This window comes from Chlamydotis macqueenii, chromosome 5 (assembly GCF_036417535.1).
Source record: "Chlamydotis macqueenii isolate bChlMac1 chromosome 5, bChlMac1.mat, whole genome shotgun sequence".
In the NCBI taxonomy this organism is placed as follows: Eukaryota; Metazoa; Chordata; class Aves; order Otidiformes; family Otididae; genus Chlamydotis; species Chlamydotis macqueenii.
Genome location: NC_141560.1, coordinates 29,035,194 through 29,051,262, shown reverse-complemented (window position 1 = coordinate 29,051,262; position 16,069 = coordinate 29,035,194). Strand labels below are relative to the sequence as shown.

General features: G+C 44.6%; 1 protein-coding gene across 1 annotated transcript in view; it reads right to left on the bottom strand.

The window, feature by feature from the left end:
* EGLN3 (egl-9 family hypoxia inducible factor 3) overlaps window positions 1-16,069 on the bottom strand; it is a 32,161-nt gene that overhangs the window by 6,399 nt on the left and 9,693 nt on the right. The window contains exon 2 of the mRNA XM_086748774.1: window positions 1,556-1,675. Within this exon, the coding sequence (XP_086604900.1) occupies window positions 1,556-1,675 (120 nt within the window). The remainder of the gene's footprint in view (window positions 1-1,555; window positions 1,676-16,069) is intronic.

The following is a 16,069-nucleotide window of genomic DNA, read 5'->3' as shown; positions in this document are numbered from 1 at the left end:
AGTAGTTGCTAGACACTGCTTATGGTTTTTCAGAGCCTGAATCTGATCATACAGGACTTAACATTTACACCCTGGGAAGAGTGAAGCCTGTTCCAGTTGTTGGATTTGTACTAAACTTCTCATAAATGCATTGTGCCTCCCAGCCAATCTCTTCCCTATTTGTGACATAGCCTGGTTTCTCTACTACATCATCTGTCTCTTTCCATGTGCCATGAGTTTCAGGGAAAAAAGTCTGGTGATTTGCATGCACTGTAGAAACTTCCAAAAATACAGATGAACTCTGCCTCCTCCCTGCTGCTGTTACAGGGCTCTTTGGAGGCTTTTATGCTGCACCACAGAGCGCAGGGAAGATGCTGTCAACCCAGCACTGCTCTGACTTAGTACTTCCATGCAGCCTGCACATCTCAGTGAGAAACCATTAGGTTAGGTTTAAAGCAACACAGTTGCTTTTAAAGGCCAGCATGGTTATATTGCATCTCCTCCAGAATATATTTGGATAAAATTACCATCACATCCACGTAATACTCTCCAGCAGTGTCTTGGATTTCAGTTAGCCTTCTTAGTGTCCACTTGGGTGCTTCCTCACTATTAGAATAAGAGTGTAGTGCACAAAATAAATTGGATATTTGCATCTCCTCCCACATCTCCACCTTCATTTTATTACATTGAGATGTCTCACTGTCATAGTCTCTGTAAAGGAATAAGTTTTCCTCCAGCAGTGCATTTTTCAGTGACATTGCCTCTATATCTGAACTCACTTTTGGGGGTTCATACTATTTACATAGGCTTAAAGAGTATCCTCCTCAAGTGACCAAGACAGGCTAGAGAGACAAAAACACTGGGCAATTTTCCATAAATAATCCATGTGAATGGTTTGTCCCGCATTATGACACCAGAAGTGTAAAGAGACATCCTGCAATTTTACAAACCCTTCTTTCTTTTCTAACTTAAAGGTATGGTAAATTCAAGGCTGACTTTATTGCCTTATAGTAATAAAGGCAGAAACAAGAGCACTGTCCTGTCAAGAGACCCACTGGTGAAGTCAAAGATGGAGAAGACAAACCAAGCCATGTGCTTGTTCTTCTTACTAAGCCCCATCACTAGGTGAGAATATCAAAGGCAACTGCCTGAAGAACTTCTGCAGGTTAGCCCAAAGGAACAATATCAAGAGTCCTAAAGTCCCAAATTTGGGCTGTCATTTCATTCTGCTCCCAGAATCCACTTACTCCTTAGTGGATTATGTTTTTCTTTCTAGTGCTTCATGGCTCTTTCCTCTAAACAAATCATAACAGTCAACAGGCCACTGCTTAGAAGCTTTATTCTACAGCAACAAAACAGTATGTGTGTGGGATGGGAGACAGAATGATAAGGCAACAGTTCTGATTCCTACTTCCAAACGGTTGCCATAAACACCAAGAAAATAAATGTAGAGATGAAGAATGGACCAGCTGTTCAAAAGTTCACTTGAGTTCACAGAAGCAACAGACAGCTCCAAAGCTGTTTCTGAAGTAGACTTCCCCTCATGTTCCACGCCTTGACCCCATGGCTTACTCACCTTGGAGTCCCAGTTCTTATTCAGGTAATAAATACAGGTGATGCAGCGCCCATCGCCATTTGGATTGTCCACATGACGAACATACCCAGTTCCATTTCCAGGATAGCAAGCAACCATAGCCTGAATGAAAGATGAAGAGTGTAAAAAAATAAATTCTACAAGATGCCCACCTTCAGTTTTAATTTGTTAAGTATCCCACCACCAGTTTGGCTGAGCACTTTTCAGACAATCAGTCTGAAAACTACAGCAGATACCACCAGAAGGTATCTTTGCACAAGCTTCTCTCACTGGGTGAGTCAGTGTGAAATTCCAAACTGGAAGTAAATACCCTTCATATTTCACAATATATACATTAAACAAGGAGAAAAAAAATGAATTAAACTAAAACACTGGCATGTATGGTACGAGTTTATTGTTCTCTACAAGCTACGTGACTTCAAGGTAGTTTCAAATAAAGTTTGCTTGGGTTTCTAAAGCCAAGCAGTCAGTGCAAAACTGATTGACAATCATAATGAAAGCAGAAAGCAAACCCAGCACGTCATGCCTTACTACCACTGTCTTCCTCTATTAATATCTTCCAGTCCTTGTCCTAGACATCCCTATGGTCCAACACAAAGTAAAGATCCCTAGGAGGTGTGAGTAAAAGTCCACAGAGCAAAGTCTGCAAAAGTCTGCAACTCCTTTGTGCTGTGTTTGCACAAGGCAGTGCATGTTTGCTTTCATGGACTGAACCAGAACCAACCAAACACCTTTCAGAAACATACTTCTCTCTTTGATCATCTCCAGACTTGCTGATACAATCACTTAATTCACAGTTTGTTTAAATTTCACCTTGAACAACAAGATAAGCCTAACATGAATTACTCCAAACCACACGACAGTCAATAGGTCTCAAAAGGGTTTTTACAGCAAAAACGTATTAAACTTGAGTTGACACCACTAGCAGCCTCAGCAAGATTCAGGGAAGAGAAGGTGAGACTGCTGGCAGGGTACCAGACCTTTGTCTCAGAGTCATTTCTTCACTATTGGGACTACTTGCTAGTGATAGCAGTCACTTCCTTGGAGTTTAACTCCACTAAAGCTGTGGCAATAGAAGTCTTGTTCCCACTCCTCTGACATCTCCTTTCATCACTTGCCAGTAGTAGCAGCAAGAGCTATGGGATATGATGGGCTAAGCTTGGTTGGAAAACTGGACACAGTATACAGATGTGGTCTCCCAGCGCTGAGTAGAGGGCAATAGTCACTCCCCTCAATCTACCAACTGTATTCCTGCAACTGTTGCCCTGGATGCTGTTGTGCAGGGAGCACACTGCAGGCTCACATTCAGCCCACTGCCCACCAAGACCATTAGGGTTTCCAGGCTCCACTTCGGAGCAGAGCTGCTCCCCAGCCTGGCAGTCCCCAGCATGTACTGCTGCAAGGGGCTCTTTCTTCCCACGGGCAGGACTTTGCATTTGTCCATGTTTAATTTCATAAAAGTTGCCATTGGCTTGTTTCTCCAGCCCATCTGGGTCTCTTTAGGTGGCAGCCTTGCCCTCCAGTGCATCAAGTGGTCCTCAGTTTGGTGTCATCTCCACAACTGATGAGAATGCATTCTGCTATCTGCTTCGGTGACATCTGCTTACTGACAGAAGTGGTTAACAGGTCAGGTTCCGTGACAGACCCGCATGGTGCTCCATTTGTTACCAGCCTTTTAGGTATAATACGACTGATGAACCACCATCCTCTAAGCCCAACCATCCAGCCAGTTTTTACCCATCTAGTTTTCCATCCATTCAAAACATAACATCCAAACTCTGGATACAAGAGTACAGTACATGCCTGTCCCACAGAACGAGGATGTGATTGTGCACCATTTGCACGACCTGCCCCTAATAATCTTCCAAGGACAGTTGACCTCATTGAAGATTGACAGTATAGGCTTTACCATGAGCAACAGAAATTTTTATCTAGGAACCTCAGAGGCCTTATTTTCTGCTTCCTAGCACATGCTAAAGCCATGCAGTCCTCATGGGACACATGACCAGATAGAGTATAGCACATGCTGCTTAAATCAAAGGTAATTTTACTGGGCCAACAAACACTGGCACAGAAGTTACTGCCAGCCAGCGCAGTGGATCCCTTGGACCCTCTGCTACCAAGAATGAAAGTCTACTCACAGGAGTTGGCCAATTAGGACAGGTGTACACATACAGCTGCAAAAATACTGCTCTGTATCTCAAGCCATGTATGAATTGACTTTCCTTCTGCCCCACAAGCACCAGCAAGTGGTACCTGCAGGCACCAGTAAGTCACCAGAGCCTGCTCCTCGCCCCAACACCTCAAGCCACAGCTGCTTTGGAGATGGTGGCTCACCAGGGTAGGAAACTACACTGAAGTGAGTACCCTTAATTCCCAGTAATAAGCCCTCTTCTATCATGCCTGGCAGTCAGCTAGATGCCTTGCTGTAGGCCCTGTTTGCTCTGTTGTCATTCTGCTGTTACAAACAGCTCTGCAGCTGAATTCACATTTCACCATCAGCCTCATAACGGCAGTAAGGGCCAGTCCAAGCCTAGCACTGGAAGTAAGCCTGACGGAAACCACAAGCCACTTGTAACTGCAATGGAGAAATGGTCCAAGTGAGCTGTACTCTCACTGGGGAGGATAACCTCCCTCATGCATTCCCCCCATCCCAGCTGCTAGCACAGCAGCTCACACTGGCGCACCCTTCACCCATCCCATGCCCAGCGAGCTGGATTAGGTCAAACAATCAAAATAGTAACCTTTGGCTAAACCTGATCCTCATATGCTGGGGAACATGACCCCGGGAGCTGAGAGAGCAGAGGAGAGGGGGCAGCGATGCCGGCAGACAGGCAGGGAGGAGGGCTGCACCGGGGGCTCATCTCCGCAGCAAGCACAGCACAGGGCCTGGCTCAGCAGAGCTCTGCTAATCATGCCAGCGGGATGATGCACGGTGGGAATAAAACTTTGTTGACTGGTAATAACCCCATTTTTAAATCAATGCACAACACTAAATTATGCTCTCTTTGGAAAGCAGACATTACTCCAGGATTACTGAACTGCCTAAAAATCAAAAATATTACTACTATTTTTTAACGCCACAATTAAAAAGCTGCTTAAGAATAACAGACTGCAGGCCAGATCCTTAAAGGGATTTAGGTGTTTTACTTACTACCAAAATCTGGGCAGAGGGCCAGAGTTTTCCCCGGCCTCCTCCACGTAATATGTTCTCTTAGCAGAACATGTGCTTTGACTCCAAGACATTGATGCATTATTTATTTATTTACAGCATGCACCTTTTGCAGCCACAACACACAGAGTCCCTGGGGATGAAGGAGTAGAGCAATTCCCACAGAATCCAAAAGCACTGGCCACACTCTAGCTTAACTTTAAGAAAAGAAAAAGAGAAAAAAAGTTTTCTAGTAGCAGCAGCGAAGGGAGAAAAGCAGAAGTGAAATATCCTTTTTCCTGGCATGGTGAATATTTGAATGAAACCTTAAACAATGACGGGAAATCATTGTGGTCCTCCTAGAGCCTGTTGAAACGATATCAAGCTTTATCAGAGCACTGGCTGGAGCAGCTCCAGAGCAGATCAAACTGGCCTCAGCAGGGATTCCAGCTGTTAGCAGTACTTTTGGATTCATTCAAAGCAAACAAGAAACAGGAGATGAGATGTGTGACCCAGATTTAATTTAGGTAATTGGTGAACACTGGTATTTGCCAGTTTAGTGCATGGGCTAGTTATAAAAGCCGGAGGCTGGATCTTAACAATCAAGCCATTTACCAGGTAAGCAAGTGGAGTGTCAGCAAGAAGTGTTTCCTACACTTTTTTGGCTACTGTATCCAGAAGAGCACACTCCTTTTTTGGAAGCATCTCCCTTCATTAACCAGCTCCAAATCTAAACTACAGCAGGTAGTAATGAGCAGGAATGTATCTAAATTTTTTTTTTTTTTTTTGCAATACACTCTATCCCAATGGCTCTTAGTTGGCTTAATTTCCCCATGTAAGCACATAGAGCAAATTTCAGCAACAGCCTCTCCCCTTATTTTCAGTTAAAATAGACAAGTTTGTCTTAAGCAGCAGCCGAACAGTTAAAAACTGATATACAGATGTATGCCTTTGCAGTCACACACACACGCGCACTATGGCTTTGAAGACCATGCTCTGGTGGTCTAGTCGACAGTCATAAATCAAAGCCTACAAAACTTGGAAAGTGAAAAGCAAATCGTCAAGACTGCAGTTTCTGCACTGTCATTTTCAGAGATGTTAGGTTTCCCAAGAGGGTGCAAATCAACCACCAGTTAAAGAAGCAGTAATTACCAGCTTTAGTAAGAAGCCAGGAATCATCAGTAAACTCCACATTGCACGGAAGCTTGCAAAAAAAGTTATTCATCATTCAGTTTTTAAGTATTACACTCAAGTCAGCCAGAGAAATCTTCAAGTCAAACTGCAACACACCAGCAAAGTTTGGAGGCAGATAAAAAACAACAGTTCCATAGAGAGGACTTTTCACTGCCTCCCCAGTGCTTCTAGCAACAGGAAAAACAAATTCTCTTAGCTGATAGCCAAGACCATGCTGTGAGGCATCATTCTGCTGCATTTCATAAAATAAGGAGCACTAGAGTAGATTGATGCTTGGAACAAAACACTTCAGAGAATATCTCAGCTAGAAGATGCTTGTAAGTGGAAACGAACCCAGCCCAGTAGGAAGCAGTGATGACAGCAGGTCAGAAGGAGATGCTCTCCGTGCCTGCTAGGACTAAGCCAGGGGCCCAGTGTACTCCTAGTGCAGACTGTATAGGTGGCATTGTAACCCTATACTGATCCCACATTTTCCTCTCAGAACTAGTATGACCTTCGCAACCAGCAGAGAAAATTCTGATCTGTGTAACTCTATCCTCCTGACATCAACCGCCCTTGCAGGTTAAGCTAGACTCCACAATACGCATTTCCACTTTCTATACCAGATTTGTCCTGTGTATTGTTGAACAGCTGCTACTTTTGACCCCTAGTGTAGATCATCTCTGTGTACAGCTTCTACATCAAATAATTAAACTCAGAAATAACTTGTAAAGCAAGACCGATCTACAATATCACTATGACGATTGTCTAGAAAACCAATGTATTAATAAGAATTAACAGGGATATAGCCACTGCGGCTTTCAGATTACATTTTTATTTGGCTGCACGCTTCCAAGTTTCCCAAATTTCAGTTCAATATGCGGTTCTCAGTCCTGAACTCGAGCACAAACAAAAATCACTTGACCAGGACTACCAGGATTCACTTGATTGACTTAGGTCTGAGTGCATATTGTACCCAACCTGATTTTAGTTTGTAGGCACGCGCAGTCTGTACAGCCAGAAAGGGAAAGGCACACAGTATGCTCTACGTTAAAAGAACATGAGTAGTCTGACATTTCATGATCAAAGACAAGAGATTCTCAGTTGAGGCTTGTCTGACATAGGCACAACAGGATGTTCCTTAAGTACTTTCTTGTTGCACCCAATTGCACCCAAGTGTTTTCTACCATGTAGCTTATAATGGCTAAGTATAAAATATTCATGAACTTTATTAAATATTAGTTTATTTGAATTTATGAAAGTTAAAACACTCCAATTGCTATACTGAAGCATGAACTAGGAAAATTGGTCTAATTTAATACTGTATTGAGATGGGAGGGTACAGAGGGAAGAAAATTATGTTAAAACACAAAAAAAAAAAAGAGACATTAAGCTTCGTGCCTGCTGGAAAGGGAATCACCAATTCCAAGAGGGGGTGAAACCCTGCTCACTTCAGTCATGCAAAACATGAAATGGGCTTCAGTGGCAGTACTGCATGAGAAACCAGTACCTCATTTCCTTACCCGTAACTTGATTATCAGTCTTAGCCAAACAGCTGTTGGATTTACAGAGCTAAACCTATCCACTTCCTCTTTGATCAGCTTCTTGCTCAGAGGTGGAGGCAAGAGAAGGGAAAGCTTGTGTGAGGAAGAAGTCTATTTTCAGAAATTAGGAAACACTGGGGAAAGGGCTAGAATTGGCAGGGGAAGACACCTATACCTTTTTACTTCAACTTTCATGTCCATATGGAGGCCTAAACTGAAGCCATATGGAAGACATCTAAAAAACAAAAAAGCCAACAGAAATAACAATAAAAATCCTGGGGCAGTTACCTTCTTTCATGAAACACAAAGCATATCAAACTCCACAAACTCAGCTACAAGCATAGTTTGCTGAGTATGTCCTTCCTTAGCTTGCAGAAGTAGCCCCACACAACAGAGGTTCCTTGGATGCAGGTGACAAGTCTCTGCTGAATGGCCAAATAAGCCGTGGCAAACAAGATACAAAAGACTGATAGGACTCTGCACCAGTAAGTGACTTATCTCTGGAGCACTGTATCTTGGACAGATTAAAAGGATCACAGCTACTTTTGCTCCTTGCTCTTGTATTATATCAGCAACCCTGAAAAGTTGAGAGGAAAGGAGAAGATATTTCTATGGCCAGAGATGCAGCTGCACAAGTGAGAATATGTTCATTCTCAAAATTTCTCATCTCAGGAACACAATGCTCTTTTCATGAGGCCCACCACCATCACCTTTTTTTTTTCTTTTTCAAATAATACCTTGCTGCTGGGAAAGTACTTAAAACTGTACAAAAATCGTATTTCCATGGATAGCATTTTAGCCAGGTGGTCGTCTTGTACTTCCTTATCCCTGCATGTATGCGACCTCAATCATCAGATTCAGATCTTCCAAGAACTGGAAACCTCATCTCTCCCTTTTTATTCTAGTTGGTCTTTTGTATAAACCGTTGTAGCTTGATTATTGTTTCCAGGTGCATAGAGGTACATTTTGGAGAATTTTTTGAGGAACAGCCTGAGAGTAGGAATTGTGGGAAAGAGTACTGCTCTCATCTGCAGGAAAAAGATGCAGAGATACTGGATTATCTTTGCTGACCAACGAAAAGGCTATTATCACCTGATATTATTCTAATTAACATTAGATGAAAACTGTTCCTGCTTATTAAATTTCTTTTAAAACTAAGGGTAGAAACAAAGACCCACCCATGAAAGCTCTGTTCATGGATTATCTCCATGCCACACAGATGTTGATGACTGGCATGTTATCTAGTGGTAGCTCAAGGATCCCCTAATAAGCTTTCAAGTCTTATGGAATCTGTCTGTTAGGAAGCTACATGGCAGATTGATGCTGCTTTAAAAATGAGCTCCCTATTAAATGCATCTATGATGGGGCTTAGGAAGCTTTTCTAAAAATTGGCAACAAAATTTAGTTCTTCATGGCCTGAAGAGCCCTATTAATGTGAAGAACAGCTTCAGCTTGTGACTATTTTTTATTTCTTTTCTTAGAAGAACACCCACTTAGAGATAAATCTGGACACCCTTCAAGTTCAAGCTGGCTGCCAGAGCAGCGGCACTGTGAAGTGGGAACACATGGAACAGCCAATGCCTTGTGTCAGCAGTGGCCGTCCACGACTGCCAAGAGAATAGGGAGCATTTGGGAATCAAGCTTTGGAGACAGCGGTGAGCTTTGTCGAGCTGTCCCCGTTGCTGGATACTCCCTGGGATCCTAAAGTGAAGAGGCAATTCAGGAAACTGCAACAGGACCTGCCCAAGGGGGACATTCTCCAGGCTTCCAAGGAGAGACATCTGACTTGTGGTTTCCTGGGCGAAAGAGTCCCACACATTCATCTTCTGCTGTATACTGTCTACATTGCTGCTTTTTTTTTTTTTTTAAGCCAGGTAAAATAACACCTCTAGCTTTCAGATCATCTCCCAAATTCTCTGTGGTCAGCCTCTGGCCATGGCTAGGACAAAACAGAATACTGAAATTTAAGGAAACAAATCTAAAATTGCTATAGGATCACAACTGTCCTTGCAGTGAGCATCTTTGTCTTTTCTGATAATTAAAAGGATTAACCTCCTTCCTTGTATGCTTGATTAGTCTACGTATTTCTGCATGTATGTCAATTAACACTTTTCTCCAGTTCCTCAGTGCTTCTCTCATCTTTTGCAACGGTAAAATCAGGTAAGATTTTTATTTTACATCCTCCTCTAACCCAAAACCACATTTTCAGCTGCAACATTTCCCAGCTGTTGTGCCTTGCACACACACACAGCCCACATACAGTTCCAGAAGAGATTAGGGCGCTGTGAAGAGCAGGCATACCATCACGGCAGGACCTGAAATTTAAAAGGCTATTGCCCCTGAATTAGTTCAGTCAAGGATATTCAGATTAGGTCTCCAATTAGCAGCTGTAAACATGCGCAGTGCATCAATGTATCAATAAAGGCTGCCTCAGTTCAGAAAGACCGCCCGCCCCTGCGCCGCCAAGCCCTGGCTTTGGGCCAGCGAGATGATGGCTTAACGACAGAGCTACGTGCGGAGCGTGAGGCAATCGGCGATCAAACGCAAACTTTACTCCAGAGTACGCTTCACAGCGAGGCTGCGGAGGGAAGAGGGGGAAACCGACGCTCGCGGCACAGACACACTCAAGGCGCTTCTCTGTTCTGGTTCTTACTGGTCTCCCTCCCCCTCCTGCTGCACACACGCTTATTTCCCGCACTTTAAAAAAAAACCACTGTTTAATTAAATTTTAGGATTACTTTTCCCTGTTCTTGAATCCCTCTTTCATCACCCAGAAAACTCTTTCAGTCTCCTCCTCTCCCCCAAGACCCAAACCAGGATAAGAAAGTATCGCCAGCAATCAATGCAGAAAGAGAAAGCATCCCCCGTAATGAGTCCCGGGGGACACTGTGACAAGCGCCACCCCCACAGAAAAGAAAATTCATGAGTAAGTGCAGGCTCATTATGGAAATCTGTAAGGACCGTCCCTGGATGTTCAGGTTCTCAGCGGGGAATAAAGGCATGGTAACCAGCACAGATATCCTCACCTATGTAGTAGAAAGATAATTCCATAGTTCCTTAAATATTCCAGCCTTTCATTCTTTGTCAGCACTTAACACCTTTTCAATTCCGCTACTAATCACCCAGAGGATTAGACCACCTTTTTTTCCCTACAACATTTAAAGAACTCTATGTATTTTGATGCTCTTGTGGGTGCGTTAATAAAGGTCAGGGAAGACGCCCACAAGACAGACAAGCTGCGTTTTGCTGGTGTCAGAGTTGCCCAGGCTGGCCAACATCCCTTTTTTACTATTATTCATTTATTTTTAGCCCGTGGAGCCAGGGCAAGTGAGTAACATGGCCCATAAGACTTTAATCAGCTCACACGTGGTAGGCAGCACCCTTGATACTTCCTGGGAGCGTTACCCTTTGGAGGCTTGCAGAGGGCACCCCGGGTGCCCGCAGGCAGAGGTGACAAACCAGCACCTCAACGTGGACACACCGAGGGGTCAGGGAGGCCCCGGCTGCACAGCACAGTCCCTCCTTGAGGCCACTGCCAGCAATACCCCTCAAGACCTCGCAAGCTCCCACTGTGGCAGAGGTAGCCCCACACCAGGGAGATGTTTTTCTTCATCCCCTTTGGCTCAGTCAAAGTCTCTCTCCGTGGCCAGAGAGGAAGGTAGGGTTCAGACTAGTGCTGTCACACTTGGCAGGCACCCCAAATAAACCTCAAGGGTCCTTCCAAAACTTAGAACCATGTGGGCTTCTGAGACATTACCACCCTATGTAAAGGGAGAGAGGAATGGTTCAAGTGTTTGTTGTCACAGCAGTAGCACCAAATTAAGGCTAATTGATGAGACCAGTTATCTCCTCTGTTAACTTCAGAAGGAGGCCATCTCACTCACTCCTCACCCATCTTTTGCTCCTCCACCACCTTTTCAGAGGACCTTGCCTAGCTAACAGTACATTTATTCCCGTATAAAATTTTGTGCACATTAATATTTATGGATAAAACTCATTAAAATCACCTATAATAAGTTACCACCAGAAATAATCTCTGCTTTGCCTAAACAATGCATGCAGTCATTACCTCTAAGGTTTTGCCATCACGTAAAGTTGTGCTGCTCTGACTACACACGTACATTACAACAGCACAATCCCTCTAGTGCAGGTGCAATTAAAGGGAATGAATGTGTACACAATGACACAGCATCTTTCCACACAGGAAGGGAAACAAGTTACTCAGATTCAAAGTAATTTTGTAATAATATAGCTATATACCTGTTCCAAGGTTAGGCAACAAAAATGTATTAGTAAAAACAACAAACCAAACACCACAAATCTTTCTAAGTGTTGTAGTGCCTGTCCCTTGTACCATCTACACAGTTGGTACTCGCACCAGTAAGATGTGTGTAAACAGAAACCAGGCAACTCAGAACAAAGAAAGCGTGCAGAAACGCAGACATGCACACACACAACCGACTGAGCTCCAGCCTTGCATTTGCACATCTTAGAGCTATTCACAAAAGCTCTCAGCTTACAGGCAAGACAGCCTGGATCTAAATCCAGCTGTGAGGCAACATCAGACTCCAAATTTCAACACGGGCTGCTGAATTCCCACTTCTCTTTTTCCAGTGGTCAAGTCTCTCCCATGGATTTATGCCACCACTGCCAGACAGCAGTGCAGCTGCATTGCGGCCGCTGCCACGGGCCTCGACTTGCCAGCCAGGGCAGTGGCCATGCACAGGGATACAGCCATGCCTGAAGGGTGTCCTCCTCAGCTTCCCCTCTGGCCCTCTGGTGCATTGCTGCCACCCCTCTGTAGCCTTACCCAGCCATTCCCACCGCTGCTCACTGAAGCAATGGCCCTTGGGAGGTCTCTCAAAACCCAGTTCAGGACTGGGAATTAAAGTTATAACGTTCTTCGGCATTTAAGGTAGCTTCTGCAGGAAGCACAGCAACCATTGAACAGGGAGGTAGTCTGGTGTGGGTTCAGGATGTTTCCTGAGGATGCAGAAAGTCTGGAGTGGTCTTTCTGGCTCTGTTCCCTCCTTCTTCCTCTTCCTCTCCAAAACCTTTCCTCTCTGGCAGACAGTGTGACAAGAGCAGCACGTACTGGGAGTCACCGCAGGGGTGGCTAGCGGCAAACCAAGCTGGAGGTTGGACAGGGGCTGCTCTCCCAGGATGCCAGCTGGTTGGGCAATCAGAAGCAGCAGGCCTCATCCCTGTCCCTCCTGTTCCCTGGGATGGAGACAAGAGGTGATGGCTGCACTGGCATGACAGGCTGTGGTAAGAGTGGGAGTAAGAAACCCCTTGGTGAGGGGCTGCAGCTGGCTTTGCTCAAGGTGTGGGGTGCAAGTGCTTCTCTGCAGTGGGAAACGCAGAGAGGGAAGGCAGTACCGATATGTGGTGGCAAGTCAGAGCTATAGGGGTATATATGCATATTTAGGTGTGGGGATGAAGTAGGTACTATGTCTGCCCATAGCTATGGTCACACAACTGGTGCCTTTCCTAAGGGCAGCCAAGACATTGCACTAACACAGCTCTTAGTCAGCAGCAACAGCTTCTACAGATGGTAAGCAGTGAAACAGGCTTTTAACCAAGTGCAGCAAAAGCCAAAAGTAAACGAAGAAAGAAAATAAACTGTATTTGTTTCAGTTGCAGACATCTTAGATAGGTGTAAAGAAACAAACAAAAAACATGTCAGCTACATTTTCATCCTTGCCAAGAAATTATCACTATGAGCATCAGACTGGCACTGAGCCCTTAGGTCACCAGTTAGATGCCAAGTTATGTACTGAGAAATACAGCAGTAAAATGCACAACCTTGACACTTCAGCCTTTGACAACCATCAAATGTTGAATTATAGTAAATTTGGCAATAAGGACTGGCATTTGCAAATCCTGTCATTGCTCCTCCGTGAAGAGGAAGTCTGTAAAACAGTTAACCAGGCAGTGACCCTTCCTCTTGGCCTGCTTCAGAGACAGCATGCACATGCTCCACAGACAATGGAAGACAGAGGACAACTTAATTTAGGGAAGCAGAAGCACTGGTGAATAATACTATAAAGAACACATCTAGTCATATGCCATGGTTTATATGCCTTAATAGCAGGACATGTTACAGCATTTACAATGAAGCTTCTCCTTTTTCCACTTCTCAAACCACTTCTACCAGATGCCCTACAGGAAATCAGAAGGGAAAGGTGCAGTTACATATACAGTCTTCAGCAGAAAGCACAACACCCTAAGACTGTTAACAACCTAGGAACAGGCAAGAACTAACTGACACTTGCCCCTCATTCCTCCTCTCTCTTTTTTAATATTTCCTCTCCCAAATTCCCCTAATTCTGCCTTTTTTTTTCCTATCTGCATGGTCCAGCAAGGGGCTGCATGAAAGAGACTTTCAACACTCCCCAGAGCCTCAGGGCAGTCGGGAGGCTCCATGCCAGCATCCACAGCCTCAAAGCCCGCTGCCTAGGAGTGCTGAAAGTGCCTTGCACCCCAGGCTTTTCCCATTCCAGGTGGCGTTCCCCAGCCTGCACTGACTAGCATTTATCTCCCTGTATGGTGCCGTTGACACACTGGAAGGGAGGGATGCCATCCAGAGGGACCTTGACAGGCTGGAGAGGTGGGCCCGTGCCAACCTCATGAAGTTCAACCAGGCCAAGTGCAAGGTCCTGCACCTGGGTCGTGGCAATCCCAGGCACAAATACAGGCTGGGCAGAGAATGGATTGAGAGCAGCCCTGAGGAGAAGGACTTGGGAGTGCTCGTGGACGAGAAGCTCAGCGTGAGCCAGCAATGTGCCCTTGCAGCCCAGAAGGCCAACCGAATCCTGGGCTGCATCAAGAGAAGTGTGGCCAGCAGGTCGAGGGAGGTGATTCTGCCCCTCTGCTCTGCCCTGGTGAGACCCCACCTGGAGTACTGTGTCCAGTTCTGGAGCCCCCAACATAAGAAGGACATGGACCAGTTGGAGAAGGTCCAGAGGAGGGCCACAAAGATGATAAAAGGGCTGGAGCACCTTTCCTATGAGGACAGGCTGAGAGAGTTGGGGCTGTTCAGCCTGGAGAAGAGGAGGCTCTGGGGAGACCTGACAGCGGTCTTCCAGTACCTCAAGGGGGCCTACAAGAAAGATGGGGAGAGGCTGTTCAGTAGGGCCTGTTGTGATAGAATGAGGGGTAATGGTTTTAAAATAGAGGGAGGTAGATTTAGATTGGATATTAGGAAAAACATTTTTACATTGAGGGTTATAGAACACTGGAACAGGGTGCCCAGAGAGGTGGTGGATGCCCCATCCCTGGAAATGTTCAAGGCCAGGTTGGATGAGGCTCTGAGCAACCTGATCTAGTTGGGGATGTCCCTGCTCCTTGCAGGGGGGTTGGACTAGATGACCTTTGAAGGTCCCTTCCAACCCTAACCATTCTATGATTCTATGCACATTACTGGAGTAACTGCTACTGTATGTATGAGGCAGGTTTGCTGCATGACAGTCAATGGCAAGGGTCAGATAAAAATCACAACTGCTATCTATAACTTCCATGAAGTAAGGCTCCTTGCTCCCTCCCAAAACACCAAGTGAAAGATGGTCCATATTTCAGAAATAAGACAACATGTACACAAAGACCAGGGACGGCACAAGAAATCACTGCAACTGTTCCTGAAGTCTTCTAAACATACTCCAGCATAGTCTAAGCCAAGCACCAAAGGATGTGCCTCAGTCCAATTGATTTCAAAGAGCCTTTATGAAAAAAAAAAAAAGTACTTAAGTGAATTGCTGAACTGGAGCCAAAACTTTAAAACTATTTGCCATATCAATTTGTATAAAAAATTACAGTGCAAAACAACATAAACAATGATTAATTATTATGACTTACAGACAACACAAACATATGTCTTGTTTGGATTTTCAGGTCCAAAAAGAAAGCATAGAAGAGAGCACTGTGACCAAAGGATTCATATGAACTAGATATATAGAAGAATCAAAATTGTTATCTTTTTGCTACGAAGTAGGATGCAATTCCCTCATGTTTGGCAAAAGACATGGCTATCCTGCCATTTCCAGCTGACAAAGCTCTGGACAAACTGCTTCCATTCTGCACAGACAGTGTGCTCTGCTGTACTCCAGCAATTTATACTATTCATTTTAAACCGAGTGGCTGGTGGCATGATCATTAAGTAAGCCTCTACAGAACCTTTATCATCAGCAAAATCTCTTGCATTACTTTATCGGTGAAAAATCAGAGCAACAAGTAGCTTTTTAATCAACTGCTTTCCATTAAGTGCTTTGTATGGTGGCACTAAGTTTCTTTGTCCACTAATCTTATCAAAACACAATGACAAGAGAAAAATCACTGTAAGAAAAAGCTCCTTTCTGCCACGGAGAGATAGGAGATGCATATGTGTGAGTGAGTGATGGAGGGGAAAATGGGGCTTACAGCCTTCTCCAAGTCACTCGCAGGAACGGTCATCAGGAGCGGTGTGCTGATGGGATGACATGCCTGTGAATAGTTTAAACAGTAGGAGATAGATCACTTGGCACAAGCCTCCTTCATCTGTTTTTCTTCCTCCATTTCATTGCCTGAACAGCTAGAGACACCTTCTTGCTTTTCTGGCCAACTCCCTGTCATCTTTTTTCAAAGCAACAAAAG